This window comes from Takifugu flavidus, chromosome 4, assembly GCF_003711565.1.
Source record: "Takifugu flavidus isolate HTHZ2018 chromosome 4, ASM371156v2, whole genome shotgun sequence".
NCBI lineage: Eukaryota > Metazoa > Chordata > Actinopteri > Tetraodontiformes > Tetraodontidae > Takifugu > Takifugu flavidus.
Window position 1 is genome coordinate 10,320,555 of NC_079523.1, and position 25,357 is coordinate 10,345,911.

The following is a 25,357-nucleotide window of genomic DNA, read 5'->3' on the forward strand; positions in this document are numbered from 1 at the left end:
GAACTGGCTCCCGGTTTGTTTGAGAGTTTAATGATTTAAAGAGCGACATAAGGGTGCACAACAGCTGAAGCTGTGGATAAACTGTAAATCTACAAAATGCTAAAATGAGCAGCGATAACAAACAGCACAAACCAGCAGGAGTAACTTAGTACAACGTTCAGAGATAAAGCCCACCCAAGACCACCATTTATGCCTTTAAGGCCCATTTTCACTCTTATTTAGGTGTGTTTCCTGTCTTAGTTCATTCTAAACGCCCCTGGCACGATGGAATATTTCAAGTCAAGGGTCACTGGAGTCTAAGGCCCCTCAGGCCACTAACCCTCCTCCAGAAACGAGGGTATCTTCTCTTGCAACAGGCTTCCCAGGTGCTCGTAGCAGAGGAGAATCGAGCTCTGTTTGGAGACACAAAACGGTTCCAGATGCAGGCGCCGACACCAACGCTGACAAGAGCTTGTTTTCTGTCCGCCAGACATTACTCACTGCGTCGGTGGACAAAAGCTTGGCCACAAACTGCAGGACGGGACCGGAGACGTGGGCTCTGTCCGCCAGCTTTAGCTTCCACAGGGCGACGCTCAGGCAGGCGCAGGCGACGGTTGAAGGGAGGAACGCTGAAAACCTGCAATCTGAATTGGAGACGCTCGTTATTCAGTCTAAAACTGAGGAGACTCTGAGCTCAAGGTGGCACTCGTGAAGGCACGCCACCATTTTGGACACATCCTGAAGGACAAAGGCGAGGACTTGGTCCAGATAATTGGATCCTACATCCTGACAGGACAACCTGCTGAGACCAACAGACATCCGAGCCGCTCCGTCACCTGTCTGAATTGTTTAGAGTCTGTAGTGACTCGGTTTTACAGGCTGCCATGTCATTGTCCAGCTGCCACGGCACCGGAGGACAGCATCCGTGTGGACCGTTGCCTCGGGCAGCATCGCAGAGATTCACGGGATGTCGAGCGGCTGAATGGTGGGACGCGGCCCTTTCACAGCAGACAATGCAGGATTACACAAACTCGGCTCCCTGCCTCCAGAACGAAATGCTGACGCGTCGGAATCAAAGATTTTGGCTGCTGATTTTATATTTTTAAATGTATTGTGTTATTGGATTGAAGTTGCATAAGGGTTTCTGGAATAAAGGCATGCGAGAAGGGAAAAAAGAAAGCACATTGCACAGGGGTTGTATTTTTTTGGGGGGGAGTAACACCTTGTGTTACGTAACTCACCAGTGGCAGCCAGGGCAACGTAGGAGTGAACATGTCTGCACATATTTGGAAGGTGCTGGGACTGAAAAAAGGGGAGGGCGTGAAGGATTGGCTCCAGGAAGTCAGAGGGCACCACAGAGGGTAGACACCAGTCTAACTGGGACACCACTGACAGCTCCCACTGCTGCAACACACATCAATCCCAGTTAAACACACTGGAAAACTACTAAATGTGCTGAAGACTCCAGCTCTAGTGAGGGTTTAATAATGCACAATTACAGCCCAGGTTCCCTCGTTTATACCCTATTTATTACTAAATGATTGTTACATAAGAGTGTTATAGTGTTATATAAAAGCACACGTTTACCAGGATTTCTGAGACTGGAACCGAGTTGTCTGTGTAGATGCTCAGCTTGCCGGCAGTCAGGTGGACAGAATCTCTCATTTTAGAGGCCAGCAACATGCAAACTGCCCCTAGAAGCTGCAGATCGCTCATCTCAGTGGCAAATCGGCTCAGATAACAGTCCAGGTAAAGCACCGCCTGCGGGAACACCTCCTCTTCACACTGCTGCTCCTCGCACACCTGGAAACCACACGCACACACACACACACACACACACACACACACTCCCATGTGGGATTTAACTGGGTTTTAGGGCCGCTCGAATTACAATGCATACCCGAAACATCCACTCCACCAGGATCCTCCGCATGTACGGCTGGATGTCCCTCTGGACTGTGTCAAAGTAAGGAGACACGGTGCAGGTCTTCTCCATGGCCATCAGGTGCTGCAGGACTCGGGTGTCTCCGGTCACCGAGTGGTCGCTCACCGCCCGGTTCACCACTTCATGCTGAGCTTCATATATTCCTTCTTTAGTTTGAAACATGTCCATTGAAGATGGGGCTAAAACCCAGAGTGTAAGAAAAATGTACTAAAATCCACTAGTACTAGTCATCTGCGTTAGCTGCTGGAAAAACCACGCTGATTAGCCGATTAGCTTCATGCTAATTATCCGCTAAGAGACGTTCAAAGACCCGCAAACTTTCACTGTCGGTGGAACTTTAAATACATCTGGAATATAGGTACTTAATATACATTATCAACACAGTTCATAAGATTGTTGGTCTAAAATTATTTAGTTCTTTAGAAAGGGGGGATATAAAAGTGGCACCTGAATTTTTTTTTTTTAATTTATTATTATTATTATTAATGCCTACATGATAAAATTCTTGGAATTTTAATTAATTAATGCCTCAAAACAGCAATTTCAGAGCGCAGACACCAGTCTTTATGTTGATGAATGATCACAAGTTGTACGATATAAAATTTATTTCCTGATCATTTAGTGTGCAAACGCATCCAAGCTGGGCACCACTTCTCAGTTTGTGAGACACTGTCCTTTTTTGGGGACAACAACATCTTCCTGGACTGGATCAGTCCATTTCAACTGTAACAGGGAGCCCGACTTCAATGTCCCGCGACTCAGAGTTCTGTAGTTCTCTGCGGACCTCGGCAGAGATTTGAGGGTGTGTCTGGATCTTGAGCAGCTCCAGCAGCGCTTCCTTCTGTTCGGAGGCCAGGTCAGCCTTGTAGCGCTGGGCCAGGGTGAGGAAACTCTGATGCCACAGCACAGGAAGCACACGCTTCTCACTGCGGAAAGACAGGAAGTGGGCCACCAAGGCATCCAGGACGCGGAAAGGCAGGGCGTATTTCTTATCAAGCAGGAGGCGCAGAAAAATGCTGTTGGCACCGTTGTATTCCATCTCTGCCAACTTAAGCATCGCGGCACTGAAAGACAAGCGATAGTGTGCGTGTTACACAACCACGTGTTACGCAACCTGTAGTGTTACCGTGCCAACGCCCCTATCATAAAAAAATAAAAACTTTTGTTCTTTGGGCTGAATTTAACAAGCGCATGCTGACATGAGTCTGCTGGCGTGCGGCGGTGAAAGGAACCCTCACCTGGAGTGAAGCACAGGAATTGAACACTTTGTGAGAATGCTTCCAATGATGATGGCTTCCCGAAGAGTGCACGTCCCAGATTCACACAAAGGAATCAGAATACCTGCGTGACATGAGAGGAGTCAGATATGACAGAAGGATTCATGCACGGAATTCCATTTAATAGAGAAGACGGAGAGGAAAGAGGCCAAAAGCTTTTCCAAGCATTTAATCTTATCACACATGAATCTGCTTGAGATTAATCACCTGAATTGTTTCTTCACTGTGTAATTAAGATTTAGTGTGAAACGATCACACGTGATAAATCACCTTTGTGCAAAGGACCTCTCCTAGAACGCATAATTAGTGCTAATTGCTAAAACGCAAACTGCCCTGAGACGTAGAGTTTGACAACTCTTGCGTAATAACACCTGTCTTTATAAACCTATAAAAACATTTATAGGTATTGTTTGATAAGATGACCTGGAGTTTTGCAGCGTCTTTGTTTTTGCAAGTCAAGAGAACATTATCAGCTGGGGCGGACGACATCTAATAAAGGCAGTAAATATTTATTATGAATTTTACTTTTAATCCAGCTAAACTTTCAAAAACAATAAACCAAGCCGCATTTTCGGTGAGGTCAGCGGGTGCACAACACGGCCCCCTAGCGGACAAACTCAAAATAGCTGCCTCTTAGAAGATAGGTCAGAAATAATTTGGGGAAAAACAAAATTACCCTAAAATTACGTTTCTCAATTTATGTCTGAATAATAAATAGTACATGACCCAGAGTGTTGCGGTGGCCATTTTAGAATGCGATTTGCAGACACCACTGTCTCATACTTGTTAACTGAAAGGACTCACACGTACAAAGTAATGCCTCAGCAAATAAAGTCTTCCCACTGATTTAGTATATCGGTAGCTACTAAAAAGTACATGATTTTTACATGGATCCAGTTAATGTCTCACCTTTGAACCATGCTCCCGGTTTGAACAAGGCCTTCTTCAGAGCGCTGTAAAGATGAAAGTTGAGTCTCTTGTATTCTGCAATATCGTCACGTACTCGGGGCAGCAGCACTAAGTTGTAAAACCGCTGAGCCATCCGTTCTTTCAGATTGGATGAGAAAATTCTGGAACGAAATTGTCGCAACCACTTTTAGAACAGAGAAGGATTTACAAGGGAGTGTTCAAACGTTTGCACGAGAGGGCATCACCGTGTTGCTTGGTACATGGCAGCTGCAGTCCACTTCTCAGGCTCGGTCAGATAGAGAACCTGCTCCCAGTTTGAAAGGGCTGGGATGATTTTAAAGGCCTTCGGTAACTTCCCACTGCGATATTTAGACAGAACCTGAGGCCACATATGAATGTAGGAGAATGAGATTCCACAATCAAGACCGATGCTGATTTTAATTGGCTGCTGTTTACTGCTCCAGTAGCAATATTTAAAGCTAACGGGCTGTTAGAGGGACTAACATATTTTATCAGTCATATAAAAAATAAACTAGGACAGACAATTCCAGAAGTTTCATAGCATCGCTGATGATGGGTTGACTTCTATCACAGTGCTGTATGTCAGAGAATTCCCTGTCAAAACTCACCTTACTGACACCTCTGTACACCTCTACTACTCTGGGGTCCAGCTGGGGTGCTGGACACCCCGACACCTCGGACATCACCGTTCCCACCTCAGTCTGCTTTTCTGTAATCTTCTCCATGATGATATCTGCCAAAGTCCGCCTGCAGAGAACAGTAATGTGTTTACTTCCTCAGCTTTTCGAGTACTTCAAGGACAACAAATGGTAGAAAAACAAATTGGGGACGACAAAAGGGACAGTAAAGCGATCAAAACCTGTCTGACTTACATTTACTGACAAAATGAATTTACATGCTGATGAAATAGAGGTTTGGGAGGGTAGCTGAGCATTATAAGGACAAACTACGCTCATGTTGCCGGTCTTTTAAGTTAAATCTTTTTAAAAATCTTACCTTACAGGAGGGTTTTTATTCATAAACACCTCAATGGCCTTCTCATCATCAGGGTCTACGACAACCTCAGTGTCACACTCTGCAGCTTCGGTGGTGCCTGCTGCTCCCAGTGAAGGCCATTCCTCATCCGAGTCTGCATCCTCACCACCGGGGCCTACAGTTCGTTACAAGATTATTCAGGATTATTCATACACATACATACTGTAAACTGGCTGCAGCCACTGGGTACATCTACAATTTATTCTATCAATGAGGACAAATCTGTAGAAGCAAAGCCATTTTAACCTCAGAAGGGTATTTGCTTGTACAGACAAACTGCACAATAAAAAAGTACTGTTCTCCAATAGAAAGTGTGGGATCTGTCCTCTGGTAGTTTATCTGGACATCACTGTTTCCCAGGTAAACACCCAACATGTCGGTTATACTTTTAGATGTGAAACGTTACCGAGAACGGTGACAGGTGTTTTTTTCTTCTCTGGTGCCAGGCCATATTCGGTTTGGAGCTCCTCTTGTTGAATCCGGGCCTGTTGTAAGATCTTGCGTGAGAGACGATCGTCCACATATGTGTCCTCGGCTTCTTCCCGGGTGTCCCGGCTCTTCACACGGCCTCGGTTTCGCACCGAGTCCGCCTGCAGGATCTGGTCAGCTAGCGGCATGGATACGCTCTTCTCCCCTGCGCCGCCCTTTGATTTCTTAACCTTTGGCATCACTGCAAGTTGACAGAAGTGTCAACAAGTTGTTTAATCGACAAGTCTTTTCTAATTACTAGAATTTCCAGGCACTGTAAACAGTCGCTTGGGCAACACGTGCCACCGACCGAGTCAGGAGGAAGTGACGTTTTTAACGTCACTTGCTCTCTAAAAAGAATAATTGAATAAACAACGACAATAATAAATGTCCTAAGTTGGAAACATTTATATTATTTTAAGCTGTATCCCTTATCAAAATTATTTTCGTATGGTTTAAAAGTTAAATACGCTGTTTTATCTTTGCCGGAAGAACAATTTAACCCGGAAGTAATCAAAATAAAGTCGACTGACTTGGTTCTAAACAATTGTAGAAAAACTAGCAATGGGAGTCACTTGGTGAGGTTATATTTTATTATTTTCTTGTATTTTTCGAATGTTTTAATGTTTATTACGAATTAACGAATTCTTACTTCAAGCAGGAAACTGATTTGCATTCGAAGCTCGTATTCCGATCCAGTAAGCCGAAATGTGGAGATGTATTAGGAAATTGACTATGGCTTTTCTGACTGTACTTTGGTTTTCATCAATTTAGAAGTTTAATCTTGCGTTAAATCGTGTGGCCTGTGTTGTTTTTTGCAGTGTGTGCCAGGTGCCTGTGGCCGAGGGGAAGAGTGTGCAGCAGACAGTAGATCTGCTACATAAGAAGCTGGATCAGCTGGGGGCTGTGAAACAGGGCAGCTTCTGTGTAGACTGTGAGACCTACCATGCCACAGCAAACGTTGGAGGTAGACATCTTCATCCACTTACAGTTGTTTAAAATCTGTAAGTCTTAATCTGTAAGTTTTTCTTCATGTGGCTGCACTAGCAATGCCGTAAGAATGCTGCCAGTGATATCAGCTGTAATAAGGCAGGCTTGAATAATGCTTTGATATTATATTCCGTCTTATAAATGATTTCATAAACATGTGTCGTGTTTGCATTTTAACCATATTGTGACTTAAATTCAGATGTTGTGATGTGAAGCCACCTGTGATTTAACAGTCTTTTTTTCCTGTCTGTTTCAGGGCAACAATCAAAGCTCTTGTATGTGATGCACAACACTGAAACCCCCCTCAGCTGCTTTGCCCTGTTCGAAGGGGGGCCTTGCCTAAAAGCTGACACAAACTTTGACATTCTCATGGTGAAGCTTAAAAGTCACTTTCAGAATGCCAAGGGCTATAAGGTGGAGTGCCGTGGCTCTCGATATCGCTATTGCGACTTCTTGATAAAGGTCGGCACAGTGACCATGAGCTCCAGCGCCAGAGGGATATCGGTGGAGGTATGGCACCGACTGGATGGAGACAGTCGCAGAGACGTTGCCTCTGGAATCGGCATTCATTTTTGCTCCCATTCCTCTAGGTGGAGTACTGTCCCTGTGTGGTTCCAGGAGACTGCTGGAACCTCATGAAGGAGTTCATGCAGTCCTTCCTCAGCTCCAACGTCCCCGAACTTCCGTCAGTATTCGCCACCAAACCCGAAGGACTCTTTGCACCCGCGGACGCCATCGACACCATGACCCAGTACCTGGAGGTGTTTAACAAACTTCGCAAACTTCAAATCCCCGGGAGTAATGTACGTTAAGGTTCCAGTGAACGTGGAACAGAGACATGGTGATGGTTAACTCTGGTCCTGTGGATCAGCGGGTTGTCCTGGCACGTTGGATAGTTGACATTTTTTACTCTTTGTATCTGATGAAAACCCTCATATAAAGAGTGTTTTTAAAAGTCTGTGTTTGCCTTGTTCAACTGCTGTTGTAATTTTCTGGTGGTTATATTGAGCTACTGTAAATATTTAAGGGTGCGGCGTCCAACTGAAAAAAGCTCATTGGTGCGACGACTTGAGCAACGCTGAGCTCCTGTTGATCCGCATGGCGGCAGATTTCAGGCTGCCAAACCTGCGTGACTTAAATGACTTATTTTTTTCTGGAGGAGAACCAGCAGCGATGAGTGAATGCCATGAGGTGTGTTTTTATTTTTTTGGACACCAAGATTATCTTATTCATCTATGAAAACGGGCCTTATTTGTCTCTATATAATAATCAACTAACTGTTGACGCCCAAAGACCGTGTTTTAAAGCCCAGATGTGTGGCGATGACCTCCTGCCGTGCGGGGTCAGACGCCCCGGGGCTCGCCGCTCCAGCCGGCAGGACAGAGCCGAGCCGAGCCGCGGTTATTGTTCCATGTGGCCGCGGTGGGCGGACGGACGGTCCACCCTGCTGCCTGTTGTTCAGCCTCTCCACCAATGAGAGGCCGGCTGGCGTTCAGTCCCGGTCCAATGAGAGCAGCCGGGTCTGGGCTCGGATGGAGAGTTGGGTTGTTCAATCTGTGAGGAGGACAACAATCAGCCCGGAGTATCACGGATGGATGCGTGTCGGCGATGGTAACGTTACCCAGCTTATTACAGATGTAGGAAGGAACACTTAGAGCCGCGGGCCCTGCCTTAAGGACCAACACAGTCGGCGTTCCGGCATGAAAGTCGCCGTTGACTTTGAGGCGATAATCGCTAGCGAGCTGCGCGTCACGCTGTGGACACTGAACGTTAGCCAACAACTAGAACCGTTATGTTCACTGGGATTGTCCTCAGCGAACGCGTTAGCCGGGGAGCTAAGGCTAGCTGCGGCTGCAGGCAACAATATAAACGCCGGCCCCTGGAATCCGTTGAAATGGTCTATTTTTTTTTTTTAGTAAATTGCATTATCAGGCAAAGCCATTAAAGCAGAGGCTAGGAAGCGCTAATCCCGTCTAGAGCCGCCGCTGCTAGCAAATAGCGGCGCTGGCTAACTTATTGCTTTCTGGGCTGCAGCAACAGCAGCAAAGTTGTCGGATGTTCCTGGAGAGTGGCTCCCCGACTGTTCTTTGTTCTGCTCCAACATGTTGGTGGTGGAGTAGCTTAGCATGGCGTCAGGGAGCGAGACAGTCCGAGCCAAACAGACGTCTTGAAAACACCACCGATGCAGTTTGGATTTGAAGACATTTGTGAACATCAGCGGCAGATAGTTGGAAAGCGCAGCGCGATTTAGTGCGTGCGACTAGGAACCAGTTGCACGGACGTGCAAGTTGGTGCCTGTGTCGTTTAAATCATAATGCAAACACAATTCGCGTGGAGGAAAACCACAAGACTGCACATGTAACTAAGACAGAGCCATCGGAGAGGATATTGAAATAAAACACTGAGGGTGGGGACCCGTTTTAGCAGCAAATCGGCCGTTTATTATACACAAGTGCATCTATTTCTTCCAGTGAAATGACTGAATCTTTGCAGACAGGTGAAGAAAACTGTCAAAGTCGCCTTGATTGATGTAAACAGAGAGGTCACAACAGCCCGAGCAGCTGGGAGATCCAATTAGACAGGAAATGTCTACCAAAAACAGCCTGAGCCCGTCGGACTAATTGTTTGGGCAGAGGAGTTCAAGACAGTTCGGTTTTAGACAGGAAGAAAGTAAAGTCCGGTCATCTAAATCAGAGCGGGTCGCCCGACCTCGCCCCCGGTTCTCTTCCAAAGGTCGCCACTTCATTCGCTTTATTTCAAATCCATGACGCTAGTTTTCCATTTCCCACTTTACTATGTGACCAATCACCTATTTTCAGAAACCAAAAGGATCAATGTCCCCCTGAGGGGGGGGGTCAGCATGACTTGACAGCAGAGTGTAAAATGCTTAAACTATTTCTGGCGTTGTTGACCTGAACCAGATGCGCCTGATTGATTTAAGCGACGTCTCTTCCTCAGAGACTTCCTGTCGGGGGTGACGGCGGATGCGGTGGATCAGGCTGAACGCTGCTGTCGAGCCGTCTGCACGTGTTGTGATGTGTCGTCCTGCACCTGATCAAACTTAGTCGCCTCACGGTAAGTCTGGCCGCTCCTCCCTTTTGGGAAGACTGCTGAAAACGGCGCCGGCGCCATCAGGTGTGACCTCCTCTTTTTTTGTTGCGTTGCGCTTCCTGCAGCTTCTCTTCAGCTCGGTCGCTGGACGTGAGTCCCGTCACTGAGGCCACATGTGTATTAGAGGAGATGGATCGCTGTAAGCACGTGGGACGCCTCCGCCTGGGCCACGACCATTCCATCCTCAACCCGCAGAAATGGCAGTGTGTGGACTGCAGCACCACCGACTCGGTGTGGGCCTGCCTCAAGTGCTCCCACGTGGCGTGCGGGCGTTTCATGGAGGAGCACTCGCTCAAGCACTTCCAGGAGTCCCGCCACCCGCTGGCCATGGAGGTGCGCGAGCTGGACGTGTTCTGCTTCGCCTGCGGGGACTACGTGCTCAACGATAACGCCGAAGGTGACCTGAAGCTCCTCCGGGGGGCGCTCTCCACCGTGCGCCGCCCGGGCACGCGCTCGCTGCGCTCCTCCGCCGGCGGGGATTGCACCCCCTGGGTCGGGGAAGGCGGGCCCGCCATGCAGCTGGCCCTGCGCCACCGGAGGAAAGCGCTGCTCCGGAAGACGCTCCAGACGTGGTTCGACAAGCACCAGGCGCTGCAGAAGGAGCGCAGAGAGAAGCTGGAGGAAGCCAGGCAGCAGAAGAAAGACGTGAAGAGGCGACTCCTGGAGGAGCTGGGCAACGTGCCTCCCAGGAAGAGCGCCCGGCTCCTCACTCAGGCACCACGCTCCACCATCACACTCATTCCCAGCAAATTCCGCGACCCGCCGGAACGCCTACCTCCTCCTCCCAAGAAGCCTTCCCTCCTGTCCCTGTCCCGCAAAGCTCCTCGGAGTAGCAGGGCGGCCAAGCTGAGGAGGTACTACTCCGCTCACTCGGTGAGCCGCCGGCGACTCGCCCCGGGCGTCACTGGCCTGCGCAACTTGGGGAACACGTGCTACATGAACTCGATATTGCAAGTGCTGAGCCACCTGCGGAAATTCAGGGAGTGTTTTCTCACCTTGGACCTATGTGAGACCGAGGAGCTGCTGGCCAAATCCAATCACACCCAGGGCGTGAAGGGCGTGACGGGCGCGGTGGTCAGCAACGGGAACACGGCTCTGTCGGGATGCCCTCTGGGACGCATAGGGGATTTGCCCGTGGGCAGGAAAGAGAGCGCCCCGCCTTCCACGCAGGCGGCGGAGCTGGTGCAGGCCAAGGCATCCCGCTGCTCCACCCGCCAGCAGATGTCTCTTTGCTATGAACTCCACACGCTTTTCAGGGTCATGTGGTCAGGCCGCTGGTCTTTAGTGTCCCCCTTCGCCATGCTGCACTCGGTGTGGAACCTCATCCCGGCTTTCCGTGGGTACGACCAGCAGGACGCTCAGGAGTTCCTGTGTGAGCTGCTGGACAAGGTGCAGCAGGAGCTGGACACGGAGGGGTCCAGGCGCAGGATCGTCATCCCCATCACCAAACGGAAGCTCTCCAAGCAGGTGTTGAAGGTCCTCAACACCATCTTTCACGGACAGTTACTCAGCCAGGTGAGCCCGAGCACAGGTAAATTTAGCTTCCCTGCCGTTCAGGGTCCCGCGATAGCAACAGCGGCTACAACCTCACTTCCTGTAAATGTTCAGAAATCCAGAAGTCTGGTTCTAGATAAAAGCCACTAGCATGAGATAGCAGTTAGCTTTGTAGCTTCTAGAAGTTTGGACAGAGCTGCCATCTTCGCTTTCACATCCGCGCTTCTTTCCCACGCTACTCAGGTGACGTGTCTCTCCTGCAAGCACAAGTCTAACACTGTGGAGCCATTCTGGGATTTGTCTTTGGAGTTTCCGGAACGATACCACAGCGTCAAAGGCTCGGGCTCCTCCTCAGCGTACCAGCGCAGCTGCACCCTCACCGAGATGCTGTCCAAGTTTACAGAGATGGAGGCTCTTGAAGGCAACATCTATGCCTGCAACCACTGTAACAGTGAGTCCCGTCGTCACGGCGACGCGAAACCTAGATATGTTTGAATGGCACCGCGTGTAGAGGAGTGCACGGATGGAACGCATCACGGGCCGTTTCTTGACAGCTGTGCGACGATCTTGCAGAAATCTGGCGGGTAATTTGCTGTCCTCGCGTCTTTGTTTGACAGAAAAGAGGCGAAAATCTTCCCACAAACCTTTAGTCCTGTCAGAGGCGCGTAAGCAGCTTCTGATCTACCGTTTACCTCAGGTTCTACGGCTGCACCTCAAACGCTTCAGGCAAGTCTTTCTCCTCATTAGCGACACGCAGAATTCCGAGCGCCCTTCATTTCATCGCCCCTGCATCAATGCTAATTACGCTGACGTCAATCCCGCCCCGCAGATGGTCGGGGCGAAACCATCGGGAGAAAATCGGCGTCCACGTGGCCTTCGACCAAGTTCTGAACATCAAACCATACTGCTGCACAGGCTCAGGTCACTCCGTCCACAGAGGAGGCTACACCTACGATCTGTCGGCCGTCGTTATGCATCACGGGAAAGGCTTCGGCTCAGGGCACTACACGGCATACTGCTACAACACAGAAGGAGGTGAGCCGCGCTCCGAACGCCTCGGACGGGAATCCTGGCGGCGCGGCCGCAGAGCTAACGCCCCTTTTGTCTTGCAGGATTCTGGGTCCACTGTAACGACTCTGAGATGAAGGTTTGCAGCGTGGAGGAAGTGTGTAACACTCAGGCCTATATTCTCTTCTACACCCAGAGGTCCGCCTAGACACCGCTCGCTGTGACGTCGACCCGTACGCGACAACTAAAGTTTGCATTTATGGAAATGTTACCAGACCCCCCCATCCCCCATATCTCGCAAAACCATCCCTTTACATTTGTTTACTGTAAAAGCTGACGTGAAGGGCATTACGGCAGGGCACCCATCAAGGGTCAGGAAAAGGCTGGAGACGAGGAAGCGTTTTGATTTAATCTGTGGTAAAAATGAACCGTTATTTTTGTTCTAGAGGGGCGCCTCTGAGTTATCCCCTTGGTAATTTGATGCTAATCTTGGCTAATGTGGCGCCATCTGGTGGCCAAAAGCCTCAGACGCTGACTTCCTCCACTCAGAGGGGGAAAAGCCTTTTTTGAGGCCTGCTCAAGAGTTCTCAGCCTGTGGGACCAACACACTGGTTAATGGCCTGAAAACCGTGGGAGAAGTTCCATCTCCGTCCTGCTGAACACTAAAGCGTCTCCATTTTTGTTTTTTATTAAGTTAAAACTATCCAGGCTCGCGTGTCGAGCCCAGAGAGCATTTACACAGCAAAGACAACACAGAGTCGGGATCGTCCACAACTTTTAGTCACATCAATATTGTTTTTGTGTTTTATTTAAATTTCCATTTGTCACCAATGCACTACATATTATAGGATGGACTTTTTCCCCACTATTCTTTGCTGATAGCATCTCTGAGCCCAGACTCTGTGTTGCCTCCTGTTCCTCTTGTCATCACTAGCATCCATTCTTGTCCTCTCTTCAGTCGTACTACTGTGACCGGATACTCTGTCCTGCCATCTGGGTGAACAACAGTGGGGGGTTTTGTAGTCTTTTCTGTGTTTTTTTTCCATGAAAAGGATTGAAAAATTGGGTTTCAGACACTTTGTTGAGTGCACTTTTGAGGAGGGGCTAATGTCGGTCTTAGCTTTCTTAACGGTTCATCCTTTAGCTCCTGTTTGTTGTTACTGGCAGCTCCCCATACACACGCACACACACGAACACACACACACACACACACACTGTTATGGTGAGACAAGTCTGAGCCCTGTTTTTAAACTGAAGTATCAGAAAGGGGCAGACTGATACTGAGGAATGTTTTTCTGGATGTCTACCCATTTTGAGTTGAGCACCTGAAAGCAATATCTTGTACATCTCACGTCTTAACAGGAAATTAGGATAATATCAGGAATTCTTCTGCTTGTTATACATTTTTTCTACTCTGCTGTTTCTATTAGGTCATAAGACTTTGCTAGGTAATCAAGAAAACTGTATTAGTTACCAGTCACGGGCAGCAGACGGTGAGCTGTACGTGACGGTCGAAACAATCTAATGACGATGAATGTCTTACTTCTTAGCGGTCGGGTTTCAGCCGTGGCGCTGACTCCGACCCCCCCCCGACCCCTGAGTCCTGTCTGGTATTGTAAGATTTCCTGTCATAAATGTTATGGTCGTATGGGTTTTGCTTGACAGTAATTATTAAAAAGACAAACGTTTTTCTCCCGTTTCTTTGGACTGGTCTGATCTGAGGGAGATCCTCCCGCCGTCATCTGCTCGCAAAAGTTAGCGTAAATCTGAATTGGAGCTCTACAAAAAACGTCCACGGGATTACTGGTTGCTTACGCAACTTATTTGAAATGAATTCATTCTGCTTTCTTGAAGATTTAGAATAGATGTAATCTGGTCCTGACAAAGACTGATGAGATGGTATTATACAAATAATCTCTGAAGATTATTCCTCTTCTCAGTAGGGCTGTTGGGTTTCCTGGTGAGCAATTATTTTCTAATAAATGCTCATTCAAGTTGAAGCCCAGCGTGTATCCGATGGTGGTGAACCAAACAAATATTCCTTGAAATATTAGAACTATAATAACACCAGCCCAGCAGAAGGTTGCTCCTGGTTTTCCATTAATATCTGTTGAAATAAAGGATTTAGTTGGGTGAGAATGTTGCCGAAAGTCGACCTAAAATATGAAATTATTTATTATGTCATTAAACATCAATCATTTTTTTTGCAAACTGGATATAAACCGGTACAATTTGACATGCCAGTGAAGTTTGGACGGGTCTACAGCCGTGGAAGCGACGATGGTGGGTTGGCGTTGACGCACCTGCCGAGCTCACCGGCCGCCGATCCAAAGGGAAATGCTGAGCATCTAAAAGCCCGAGGCCCGTCCGGAGCGTCCCTGACAACCGAGCTGCAGTTCTACAAGCTTCATTCATGGATGAGATGTCAACTCATGCCGACTGGATGCTGCTGAGTGCACGTTTGAGACCATGCGTGAGCACGCCACATTCATGGGGAGAAACACCCACAGCTTCAACATGAAGGTTACAAACATGATGAGAAGTTTAAAGACGTTCGAAGTTGATCTGTTTGTATCATAAATATTTAGAAAAAGGTGGGGGGGTTTTGCCCCTCGGCTCCATTTCTGAGTCTCTCCCATGTCTGGGGGGGTGGGGGGGTCGGTTGGTTCAGCTGGGCAGCAGCCACGGCTCCACAAAGTCCCAGTGCTTCCACAGGATGAAGAGCAGCAGGTTGAGCAGGACGGTGGCGGCCACCCGCGCCCGCGTCTTCATCAGCGGGGTGATGAAGTTGGCCAAGGTGGAGACGAAGACCAGCAGCACGGCCATGAGGGCCAGGATGACGTTGATGAGCTTCCCCAGCAGAGCGCGGGCGTTGGCGTTCTCCACGCCCTCCAGCTGGACCACCTGCTGCTGCTGCTGCTGCAGCTCCAGCTTGGTGATGCGGGTCAAGCAGGACTCCACGGCTTCCTGAGGGCACAGACACAGGGTGAGCACGGTGCCAGGGGGGGGGGGGGCTGGCATCAGCAGCAGCAGCACAGGTGGAGAGCGTCTGAGCTTCACCTGAATGTCCCTCGCTCTCTCGTAGGACTGGTACGCCACCTTCTCCTCCATGCTGGCCAGTTCCTGTTTGAGGTTGGTCATCTCGTTCTGGTGCAGCTCAGTCAGGTCGTTCAGCTGCTCCTCCAGTCGCTCGTACCTGAAAACACGTGTCGCACTAATGTTGCTCCGCCATTGTGTCTTGAGTGTTGGGTAATATCACCTACACGAGGGGGCTTTTTTACTCCCCGACAAACAGGTATTCACTGCAATACTTTAACTCGCCACTAGAGGTCCCACATCAGACTCACTATTATTAAAATATGTGTTATTTTCATTGGTTAACAAAATTATTTTCACTTATTCGAATAACTATTGAACTATTAATGAATACTACTTCTACTTCTAATAATAATATTACTACTTTTGTCTTGAAAACTAAGGTAATAATAATGTTACCTTAGTTTGCTAGCCAAAGGTCTTAAGATTAAGATTAAGATTAAGATGGACTTTATTCATCCCCGTGGGGAAATTGAATTATAGTAGCAGCGAATGCAGAGTAAAGAGACAGAAAAAAAATAAATACAGATAGATTAGAATGTTATAAGCATATATACAGCATATATTATAAGCATATATATATATATATATATATATATATATATATATATATATATATATATATCTTGATACTGTGAGTAAATTTAACTGTGACTGCATGGGGTGTTTGGGACCTCGGATCTGTTCGTCTTGTGAGGGTACCTGTATCTCTCCTCTTGCAGGCACTGTGTCATGTAGGAGTAGTCACTCTGCAGCTGACCCTTCATGTCCCCGATGGCGTCCTCCATCTGACCCTGGCTGGATTTGATTTCCTGCAGGCCCTCCAGCAGTGAGTCCCAGGAGCTGTGCATGTGATGGTGGTGGTGGTGGTGGTGGTGCCCGTCAAATCTGGGACTTCCCATGGCTGGCCCTGACAACCCCCCACCTCCTGCAGCTCCCCCCACCGCCCCACCGTAGGTGCTGCCCACCCCGGAGCCCGAAGTGGCGCTGGAGCACTCGTCGTCGCTGCCGTACTTTGGGCTGGAGACGAGGGTGGCGCTGCCGCTCAAGGCCCGGGCGGCTGGGACATCCTCGGGGTGGCCCCCGACCCCGTCTTCAAGCGTGTCCTTCAAATGAGCGATGTTATCCGCGCTGCCGAACTTGTTCCGTATCAGACTGGCGATCTCCCTGGGCTTGGAAACAACCGCCGTGTGAGTAAGGGCAGAGACTCCCCCTTTGACCCCTTCCACCACTCCGCCGCCAAAACCACTAATGCCCGCGCGAACGTTGGCGCCCACGTCCTTTAAGCCCTGCTGCATGTCCCGCAGGACATCCTTGGGCTGCCGGGCTGGTCCGTTCTGAAGAAGAGAATCAGACCCAAGTTAGCGCTGGATGAATGAATAAGGAATATTTGTTGCCATAACGACGAGCGACTCGCTCCCCCACCTGTTCGATCTCCTTCAGCTTCTTGTGGTAGTGCTCTAACTTCTTGTGCAAGTGTGCGATGGTCTGTGCAGATTTCTGGTTCTTCTTCTCAAACACCTGCTTGATCCGGGACGCCTGCTGCTTGTCGGCGTTGTGGGCCAGCTTCAGATACTCCGCCACGTTGTCGTCGCGGGCCTCCTGCTCCACGCGGATCTGCTCTGTCACCTTCAGGATCTTCTGCTGCAGGTGGTCCAGCGCGGCCCGGGTCCTCTGCGGCTCTCCTGATCCCGGACACTCCGCTCCGCTGGCCGCCGCCGCCGCCGCTGCCGCCGCGCAGTCGACGCTGATGTTGGTGTCAGAGCCTCCATGGCTGGTGGCGGAGGGGACGCCGAGGGTTGACACCTCGCTCTTGTCCAGCTGTGCGTGTGTTGGGGGAAGGAGAAGAAAGTAATGAAGCTAAAGCCTCAGCACGGCCCAAACAGAGGAAACGTGTTTCAAAATATGGAAAAAGGCCATTTGAAGCGATCGATTAGAGGCGACAGTGTTGTATCCTCATTATTGGGGTGTCCTCGCTGTCTCGTCCCATCTTAACCACTCAGGGTCACGGCGAGGCTACCCCACGGGCGAAGGCAGGGTATACCGGTGGATGAGTGGCCAGTTCATCGGTTCCCTTTATCAGCATTTGAGGATTTAGCGCCTTGCTCAAGGGTCGCTCTGCAGTGCTCTGAAGGCCCCTTCCCCTATGACCAGAACTCCTCACATGTTTTGTCTCCAGTCCCCAACAGACTGAGCTACCACCACCGCCTACATCCCTAGATAACCTTATTAAGGGATGTAAATCTTTAAACCCAGTTGTTTCCTCTGGCCGGCCACAACACATTAATTAGATGATGGATAATTACAGTCCTTCCTGCCGTGCATGGCCGTGGACGCTTCCCCAACTCATCCATGTACAGGAAAGGGAAGCTTGGGAGTTGTTGGTAGTTGACCACAACCGGTAGCTGGTTTACCCTTGAGCAAGGCATGCAGCGAGGCCAGTACAGGGTCTCTTGGAGGCAGGAATAAAAGCTGTTAACGCAGTGGTCCCTGAGCTAACGCCTCACTGATCCACCAGGGGATCCCCAGGTTATTATTATAGCCACATCACAGCCTGGCAGATGGAGGGATCGCTGACGACCTGCTTTGCGACGTCAAAACAGCGTAATCAGACCCCGCAAACACCAGCTCAGGCTGACACATGACACCAAACGTCTCATAGCGCTGCTCTAATTTCTCCAGATGGGACAGTGTGAGGATTACAGCGTGTGCGTGTTATTCCCTGATCGTGTGAAATGAGCACAAGCCTTCGGTCCGATTCCCGCAGCCTGTGCGTTCTGCGCCGCAGCATCTGCTGCACCGAGGCTAGCACACTTTGATCCCTTCGGGTTTATTATTCCGTGATGCTGCAGAGAGAGCCTAATGCTCCTGCAGGAGCACAGCGGCAGATTGCACCGAGGAGGCGATGGGGACACGGCCACAGGCGAACCACAGGAAACAAACAACACAGAGGCGACTCCCGAGAGTGTGTTTCTCTCTCCTTTTCTTTCTTTTTTAATAAAAGCAGACAGGCTGACAACGAGGCGCGGATGGATCGACAGGCTGGCGGGGTGCGGGGGGCGCAGCGGAGCGGGGCTGCAATGAGGATGGAGAGCAGATATGGCACAAATAACAAAACAAAAAAACAACAACAAGAGGACAAGGGGGAGATGCCCGTCAGCCTCTCGGTGCGGGGGACGCGGCGAGGCATGAGAGACGGCGGATGGCTGCTGGCAGGAGCGATGTGGGACAGCTGAGGATGAGACATGAGCAGCGCAGTGAGAAATGAAATCAGAAACATTACCATACTGCTTTAATCCAATGTTTGCAGTGCCATCGCAAGTCTGCGTTCGAGGCCCATCCTGCTCTTCCTCCTCCTCCTCCTCCTCCTCCTCCCACAGTGCTCACTAAAGAGGCGCCCCCTCCTCAAATATATGTGCGGTCAGCCGATGCCAGGCTGACCATCCTTTCCTTATGCTCCATTGTTATTGCCATCAGTATCCGCAGCCTCCCACTGCCTCGGTCCGCTCCCTCCCTCTCCCCCCTCTCTCCCCTTTGTGTCATACGCTCCCTCCGTCCTACTCTCCCTCCTTTCTCTCTTGGTCTAAATCAAGCTCTGCCCGGCTCTCTTATGGATGTGGGAACCGAGAGACAGATGATGTTGGGAATGGGAGGGGGGGGGATGGGAGAGTTTAGCGCAGGCGTACAGGTGCCCCTGTGCTGCCGAGGCCAGTGGAGGGAGGGAGGGAGGGAGGGGCAACAACGGGGCCTCGCTCCGGGCCCTTTATTTCCAGCAAAGCTCCCAGAGTGCACCGCCGGTGTTGGGACGTGCTGATCTGCTTCCAGAGAACACATTGGGACGCGCTCAATTCGCCGGTCCGACCTGAGAACGACTCCGGTGTTTGGGTTACCGGGGGCTGTTTGGAGGCGTGTTTGGCCCGCTTTCAAATTGCACTTGTAGTGAGCGTGCGGGGGATTTCTCGCAGTGAAACTGCAAACGTGCGCTCTGATCCCTCGTCAGAGGACCGCGGTTTATTCAGTCAGACAGGCAAACCCCAAAGAGGGGAGATCTTTCAAATAAAACCAAAGGAATGATCACACGGACTGACAACACGGATTTCTAAGTATGAAAACTCTATTAAAACAAGAGGAGGCAGCCAAGGAGGAAGAGGAGAAGTGAGGGAGGAAGAGCAGCAGGATGACAGAAAGAGAACAAGCAACACGGAGGCCGTACTCAAACCAGACAAGGTTATTTCCACCACTAGGGGGCGCCTGGGAGAAAGCTCATTTCAGTAAACGCCTCAATCACATCTGAAAGTTACTAATATGACATTTTTACTCCAATGGTAAGTGGGTAATGACCAGTCATCCTGGCTATTATCTTTCCACAGATAATAAATATGTAAATGTAAATAAATGAGTGTAATAATAAATGTATATTAAATGTAAATTATCCGTCAACCACACACACAAAAAACACAAACACTTCCCGAACTTATAACAGTTTATTGAAAATAACATTCTCATAATCAAACAAATACTAAATTAAAACAAGGAATAATGTCTGAAAATAAATAAGGATAGATCTTTTCATCTGTAGCTTTTTAAAAAAACAAAAAACATAATACAATATGCAGGACCTGTGCATAAGCATCTACTAAGAAGTGCATTCATTGTTTGTGGTGATGCTTGAATTCGCCTCAGTTAGTATTTGTAGTATAAAAACCGCGGGTGTCTGTCGAGGATTGTCATCGGGATCTCACACGGGAACCGATCGGGTCGCCCCTAGCAGCAGGATCGGCCGGAGGAGACATAAAGGATGCGTCGCGATCGGGCATGATTGTTGTTTTTAAGGCAGATAGTAACATGATGTAATTGCACCATGCACTCACTCAGATAAGAAGGAAGGGGTTTAGCTTACTTAAGCACACATCTGCTTGGTCGGGCACCCATCCTGGGACTGTCCCTCGGCAGCCCAAAGCTGTTTCTTTTCCTCTGGATACGTCAGTGATCAGATAATTGTGCAAGACTGCAGTGATTCTCTTTTAAACGACGATGCTACTAAGTAGTGCTGGATTAAACTCTACATAAATCTGATATATAGCTAAATAAGTGTTCCAAGAATGTGGCGCTACACTCATGACAGAATTATTAAGTGCTGTATACGCCCAGCAGGAGGTCAGATATGGATTTTCTATCAGTAGATACAAGACGATGACGGACTTCCGTCGTTAAACCGTTGGACTAAGCAAAGCGACAGCGATTACAAGATCTCAAATCTCTTCAAGTACATTCCTGTGGATTACATGATGATCATATATGAACTGTACATCGGGATAAGTGTGACGAAGACTGTTCCGTAGAAAAGACAAACAACAGAAAATGCTTCTAGTCCTTAACGTTGCAATAACAAATAACACTGTAGAAAAAAAAATAGTGGATGGGAGCAGAAAGAGGAGAAAACGGTGGCGGTGGGGGCTAACTGGTTTGTCAGGTGTGGAGTTTCTGCATGTTCAGCACTCTGGAATGTACAGTAGAAAACGCCGGGCGACATTTTTGGCATCCCCATCATCCAAATGGGTATAAATCCACCCATTTGGGAGATAATCTGTAATCTTCTCTGCTCAAATGTCCCCTTCTTACCACTGAAATAAAAACCCCACCATCCCACCCCCCCAAAGTGAGTACAGTACCATAATTAACCTCAGAGTAATGATGTTTGGCTGAAGTCCCTTGTGCTGAGTCGCTGGGTTAAATGCGTGAGCGTGCAGGGTCCGTACACAGCGGGTAATCCTGAGAGTTGCGCCGCTCCCGTGCTTCTTTTGGGATATCAGCACTTTCGGATTAATCTTCATGAAAAAAAATCACTCGCCGGATTTGCGGGGCATCCCAACGACTCGTCTTTTAGCCTGGTAGAAATCTGTGGGGATGAAGGGGAAGTTTAGCTGGTGCGCACCGGCAGGAATGTGCAGGTGCTGCTGTGCTTCTGTCTGTACCTGTAATGTTGGTCTGTTTCCTCTTCAGCCCCGTGCTCTCCCTCTTCTCTGGCGTCTTCTCCAGGCTCCCCATGTCCAACGGGCATGTCTCCGGTGAACACGGGATGTTCTCCTTCCCGTTAGACGATGCCGAGACCCTGCTGACTTTGGGCTCGGCCGCCCTCTGCGGTTGCGGCGGGGTGGGCGTGGAGGATCTGTAGAGCAGCGGCACCTTGCTTCCTGGGATGCCTTCCCACAGGAAGTCGCTGTTCTCCATGGGTTTGTCAGAGATGAAGTCGAAGCCCCAGCGGTTTGAAGCGTCCTCCAGGTCTTTCCTCAGGGCAGCCCGGTACTCCACCTGAAGCTGGTCCCGGTCCACTGGACCGAAGAGGTTTCGTCGGACAGGGCCGTTCCCCAGGGTGCCCAGGATGCGCTTGTGGCTGGCCATAATTCTGCACTGTAGGAGAAGGAGAGACAGAAAAGAATCAGTTTCACATTCTGCTGAACATGACTGATGATTTAAAAATCATTAATTAAACAGTATATGCCCATTATCAATAGTTCCTGAAAATTTAATTCCAGATAACAGCAGATAACAACGGCTGTCACAACCTCCAACAATCAGATTAAAATGTGGGAAGCCTTTCGTAGCTGCAATCGTTCCGAAAATATAGGATAGAATTTAACATCTGTAGAAATTAATCTTACCATTTCTCTAATGGTATATGCTCCAGACTGTGAAGAACATCTCAGACTGGTGCTACTGGGGAGCTCTTTAAATACAAGTACTGGCCGAGCCGTGACTCACTGAGCCCGCCTCTGTGAGTCACTGGGACATGTCAGGACATAGTCTCAGACAGGCATGTGCGGACAAGTTCCCGGTCCAGGATTAGAGATGCAGGAACACACGGGCGCCGATAGGTGGCGATGTGACGCCACCGAGCAACAGCGTATTCACCGGGCAAGTGACGACATCTGAAGCAACAGTTTAAGTTTCTGTCTTTATGAAAATGATCCCAATGCTCGAAAGTCCAAGTACTTTGATGTCAGCTACAGAATCAGTACGATTGTCACATACTTTCAGGGAAAAAAGCCGGAAAACGTGGATCTAGCAAAGCTTTCTTCACCTACTATACCACATTTATTGGAATAAAAAACATTTAATTTGTATGCTTTAGGATGTATATAGCTAGGTGAGTCCGTGTGAATATATATAATTCAGCTTTCAAAGGACCTGAGCATCCTTTGGGCCCTGATTGACTACAGTTAAATCAGAGACTTTCTCTTGATAATTCCACTGACATTTGCTTTTTTTCTGTAAATTGCCACAGTGGTGACAGCTCGCCAGGCGTGTTTTCAACGTGGATTTTTCTCTCCACCCACTGTTACATAACCGTGGGCCTGCGCGTTACTACGGGAACGTGACATTGAGAACAACAGTTCTGATAAATCTTATCAGGGGAAAAAAATCCTCACCTATAGAGGATTTTTTATTATTATTATTATTTTATTTTATTTATATTTTTTGGGTGGGGGTCCAAATCTGTTGTGCACAACAGCCACGCAACGTGGGCCCCCTCCACCCACTTCTCAGTTTCCTTCCACGGCGGAACCCCGCGCCTACAGGCCACGCCCCCTGTCGGCTCGTGGGACGCGACGTCACATGGATGCGGGAGGAGGGAGGGTGGATTCAAGGCTGTGGCGGGAGCAGGAAAGACCGGCACAACCCCAGACCCTGCCCAGTTACTACGCCGCTCCACGTGAGCCCACGGCTCGTGCCGGCCAGTCAAACCCAACTGCGACCTAAGGAACCCTTCACGAACCGATCCGCCCATCAACGTAGCGCATACATTCCAGTAAACATGGGCAATTTTTAAGGTTTTAGGCTGGTTCCAGCTGAAAGCTGAACCCGATATTTTGCTTGACACACATTTGGAATAATATAAAACGTGCAGTGAAATGTAATAGAACTGAAAGCACGATAGATGTGAACAGTTTCACGACATAAAACTAGTCCTGACTTCACTTACTGGCTGCTTTTAGACTACAACACATTCCAATAAGTGATGGGTGAAGTTTCATAAAGTACCAAATAATAATAGAAAAAATATTAAATTAAATAACAACTTAAGGCAGTAACTTCACATTTTAAAAATTGACAGTTTACTTACACAATTTGCTGTCAAATCCGGGAAAAGTGTTGCTTTTTGCCGAATGAAGTTATAAGTATTTCTTTTCAAGTTGTAAGATGTAAACATCAAATCTCGACGCTTGTGTTTATCGCTCAAGCCCCTCAAAGTAGGCAAAATCAACTTTGAAGAGAAACTCCTTGACAGGGTCTCCAAGTCTACTTCTCACGCTCATGGGCTTACAATTTTATAAACTCCGTGTAGCTGGGTCACTCCTCTCGTGCCGAGGCGGAGTCTCGCGGCTCTCACACGTGGACTTCCCCCCGATAAACACACGAGAACACGTGAAAGTTTGGCCCATCTCTCATCTCATCGTCTCTCAGACTCGTCGTCCACGATGTGACCCAGTGCGCATGACAGAACGAGGACCGGGCAAATATCCCGGATGTACATTCCACATGCCGCCGTAGATCCGGTTTAGTTCCTGTTTGTCCAAATTACCGTCATGGCAACAACGTTACAAGTCAGGAAAAATAGGAATTTGCAATAATAAAATGACAGTGGCAAAGCCAAAAAATCTGTTTTTGTTTAAAATGTATTCCAAATGAATTGGAATTTTTGGCATGAGGCACGAATTGTGACGGTAAATTTTAACCTAAATTAGGCTTTTTAAAAATGCTATAACAGCATGACCGCAACTTTTATTTCATGATTAAATCTGCTTATTACAAATGTATTCTACTGATGATAATGCAAGTACGAGTTACTGGAAATGGCTTTTAATTTTTATTTGTGCCTGTCTCAGTCATGCCTTCAGACCTTTCTAATTCTAATGGCTCCCTGCAGCCCCAGTTTAGTACATTTTATTGCCGCAGCCTTTGTAAAGATGACTGATGGTCCCATCCAACCTAAGCTGATGAGACAGTGAAAGATTATAAAATTTGAATGTAAACACTTCATTCTATTGAAGTGAACTGAAAACAACTGAAATCTCCCTATTGTCTATTACCATGGCTATTGTGAGCCATCTCTATCATACACCCATGTTGCACAACTGTTCCCCTTGTCTTGTTGTTTATCTCAGCGAATGTTTCAGTCACGCTGCCTGATCACACCACCTACACAGTGTAGCTCCCAGCATGCCAACAACAATCGCTGTAGAAAAGGCAGCTGGCCGATGTGAGACCACAGTGGCCCTGCTGTCTTCTACTTTATTATGAGTTCCTTCACATTTTCAGGGACAGCGACGTTGATGTAGACATAGGTGAAAAAGATAATGATAACGTCCCAGTAGCAGCTGTGACCTTAAGAAAAGCTGCTGCATTAGTGAAGCTGAGCAGACATTTTATTATCACTCTGCTGAGGCAGCTGCACAGTACAGAGAGTCTGAGAATTATTTCACTATTGTTACCCGTGTCATCATTTGCAGGCCTCTGCTTTGTGTCTGCAGTGCGAAGGCTGCGCTGTCCACTGAAGTGTGCAAAGGACAAAGATGCTCACTCAGTTAACCATTGACTGACACAAAGTCATCAAGGGTCGTATGATCCAACTTCACTACTCAACCCGGTTTTATGAAATTGAAACACAGGTGTGGCAGATTGTCTGATCAAAAACACCAACAAATCTCAGTTTATTCTTACTTTAAAAAACCTCAACAGGAAAGAGTTAGTTGAAGATAAACTCATGGCATGGTGGTTTTTGTTACAACAGCACATCCTCCTATAAAATAACAGCTCCAATCACAAAATAATCTGCTAGGGCTGATTTGCTGAGGTGGTTTCTGGACCAACATGGACCCTATACACCATTCTTTCTGTAGCTTCATGATCCCATCTGTGTTACACTATTACTGTACAATGACAGCATGTGTGAACTTAATATGAACTTTACCAAAGGACACTTCTTGCATTTCTTAAACCAAAATTTCAACACTGTAGTTTC

At 48.4% G+C, this 25,357-nt stretch overlaps 6 protein-coding genes and 1 long non-coding RNA gene across 10 annotated transcripts; 2 read left to right on the top strand and 5 right to left on the bottom strand.

Annotated features, from left to right (window-relative positions):
* Nucleotides 1-14: 14 nt before the first annotated feature.
* Nucleotides 15-2,392, bottom strand: ccnd3 (cyclin D3). Of its 2 annotated transcripts, XM_057029339.1 has the most exons (5): nucleotides 1,880-2,392; nucleotides 1,567-1,782; nucleotides 1,221-1,383; nucleotides 481-623; nucleotides 15-392 (listed from the first exon to the last, which is right to left on the bottom strand). In XM_057029339.1, exons 1-5 carry the CDS (start codon nucleotides 2,090-2,092, stop codon nucleotides 315-317), a joined length of 813 nt encoding a protein of 270 aa, XP_056885319.1. In that variant the 5' UTR covers nucleotides 2,093-2,392; the 3' UTR covers nucleotides 15-314. The 2 variants fall into 2 exon arrangements, with proteins under 2 accessions (XP_056885319.1, XP_056885318.1); XM_057029338.1 differs by having other exon boundaries at nucleotides 15-623.
* Nucleotides 2,393-2,511: 119 nt separating this feature from the next.
* On the bottom strand, nucleotides 2,512-5,950 carry bysl (bystin-like). Its single transcript, XM_057029336.1, has 7 exons — nucleotides 5,573-5,950; nucleotides 5,128-5,281; nucleotides 4,740-4,878; nucleotides 4,356-4,489; nucleotides 4,111-4,271; nucleotides 3,163-3,265; nucleotides 2,512-2,988 (listed from the first exon to the last, which is right to left on the bottom strand). Exons 1-7 carry the CDS (start codon nucleotides 5,832-5,834, stop codon nucleotides 2,634-2,636), a joined length of 1,308 nt encoding a protein of 435 aa, XP_056885316.1. The 5' UTR covers nucleotides 5,835-5,950; the 3' UTR covers nucleotides 2,512-2,633.
* A 37-nt stretch (nucleotides 5,951-5,987) lies between these two features.
* med20 (mediator complex subunit 20) lies at nucleotides 5,988-7,582 on the top strand. 2 transcript variants are annotated; one of them, XM_057029341.1, is made up of 4 exons: nucleotides 5,988-6,212; nucleotides 6,456-6,638; nucleotides 6,881-7,134; nucleotides 7,215-7,582. In XM_057029341.1, exons 2-4 carry the CDS (start codon nucleotides 6,581-6,583, stop codon nucleotides 7,434-7,436), a joined length of 534 nt encoding a protein of 177 aa, XP_056885321.1. In that variant the 5' UTR covers nucleotides 5,988-6,212; nucleotides 6,456-6,580; the 3' UTR covers nucleotides 7,437-7,582. The 2 variants fall into 2 exon arrangements, with proteins under 2 accessions (XP_056885321.1, XP_056885320.1); XM_057029340.1 differs by having other exon boundaries at nucleotides 5,992-6,212; nucleotides 6,456-6,601.
* Nucleotides 7,583-7,806: 224 nt separating this feature from the next.
* LOC130523795 (uncharacterized) lies at nucleotides 7,807-8,842 on the bottom strand. Its single transcript, XR_008950017.1, has 2 exons — nucleotides 8,246-8,842; nucleotides 7,807-8,178 (listed from the first exon to the last, which is right to left on the bottom strand). It is a non-coding gene; the product is annotated as an uncharacterized LOC130523795 (long non-coding RNA).
* On the top strand, nucleotides 8,092-13,925 carry usp49 (ubiquitin specific peptidase 49). Its single transcript, XM_057029333.1, has 7 exons — nucleotides 8,092-8,235; nucleotides 9,583-9,699; nucleotides 9,801-11,250; nucleotides 11,473-11,680; nucleotides 11,847-11,955; nucleotides 12,059-12,264; nucleotides 12,342-13,925. Exons 3-7 carry the CDS (start codon nucleotides 9,865-9,867, stop codon nucleotides 12,443-12,445), a joined length of 2,013 nt encoding a protein of 670 aa, XP_056885313.1. The 5' UTR covers nucleotides 8,092-8,235; nucleotides 9,583-9,699; nucleotides 9,801-9,864; the 3' UTR covers nucleotides 12,446-13,925.
* A 469-nt stretch (nucleotides 13,926-14,394) lies between these two features.
* Nucleotides 14,395-18,915, bottom strand: tmcc2 (transmembrane and coiled-coil domain family 2). Its single transcript, XM_057029335.1, has 5 exons — nucleotides 18,617-18,915; nucleotides 16,759-17,154; nucleotides 16,036-16,670; nucleotides 15,298-15,433; nucleotides 14,395-15,204 (listed from the first exon to the last, which is right to left on the bottom strand). Exons 1-5 carry the CDS (start codon nucleotides 18,617-18,619, stop codon nucleotides 14,905-14,907), a joined length of 1,470 nt encoding a protein of 489 aa, XP_056885315.1. The 5' UTR covers nucleotides 18,620-18,915; the 3' UTR covers nucleotides 14,395-14,904.
* Nucleotides 18,916-19,798: 883 nt separating this feature from the next.
* On the bottom strand, nucleotides 19,799-23,792 carry cdkn1a (cyclin dependent kinase inhibitor 1A). Of its 2 annotated transcripts, none has more exons than XM_057030798.1 (3): nucleotides 23,459-23,792; nucleotides 21,309-21,744; nucleotides 19,799-21,232 (listed from the first exon to the last, which is right to left on the bottom strand). In XM_057030798.1, exons 1-3 carry the CDS (start codon nucleotides 23,543-23,545, stop codon nucleotides 21,177-21,179), a joined length of 579 nt encoding a protein of 192 aa, XP_056886778.1. In that variant the 5' UTR covers nucleotides 23,546-23,792; the 3' UTR covers nucleotides 19,799-21,176. The 2 variants fall into 2 exon arrangements, with proteins under 2 accessions (XP_056886778.1, XP_056886779.1); XM_057030799.1 differs by lacking the exon at nucleotides 23,459-23,792 and adding an exon at nucleotides 21,996-22,144.
* Nucleotides 23,793-25,357: the final 1,565 nt, after the last annotated feature.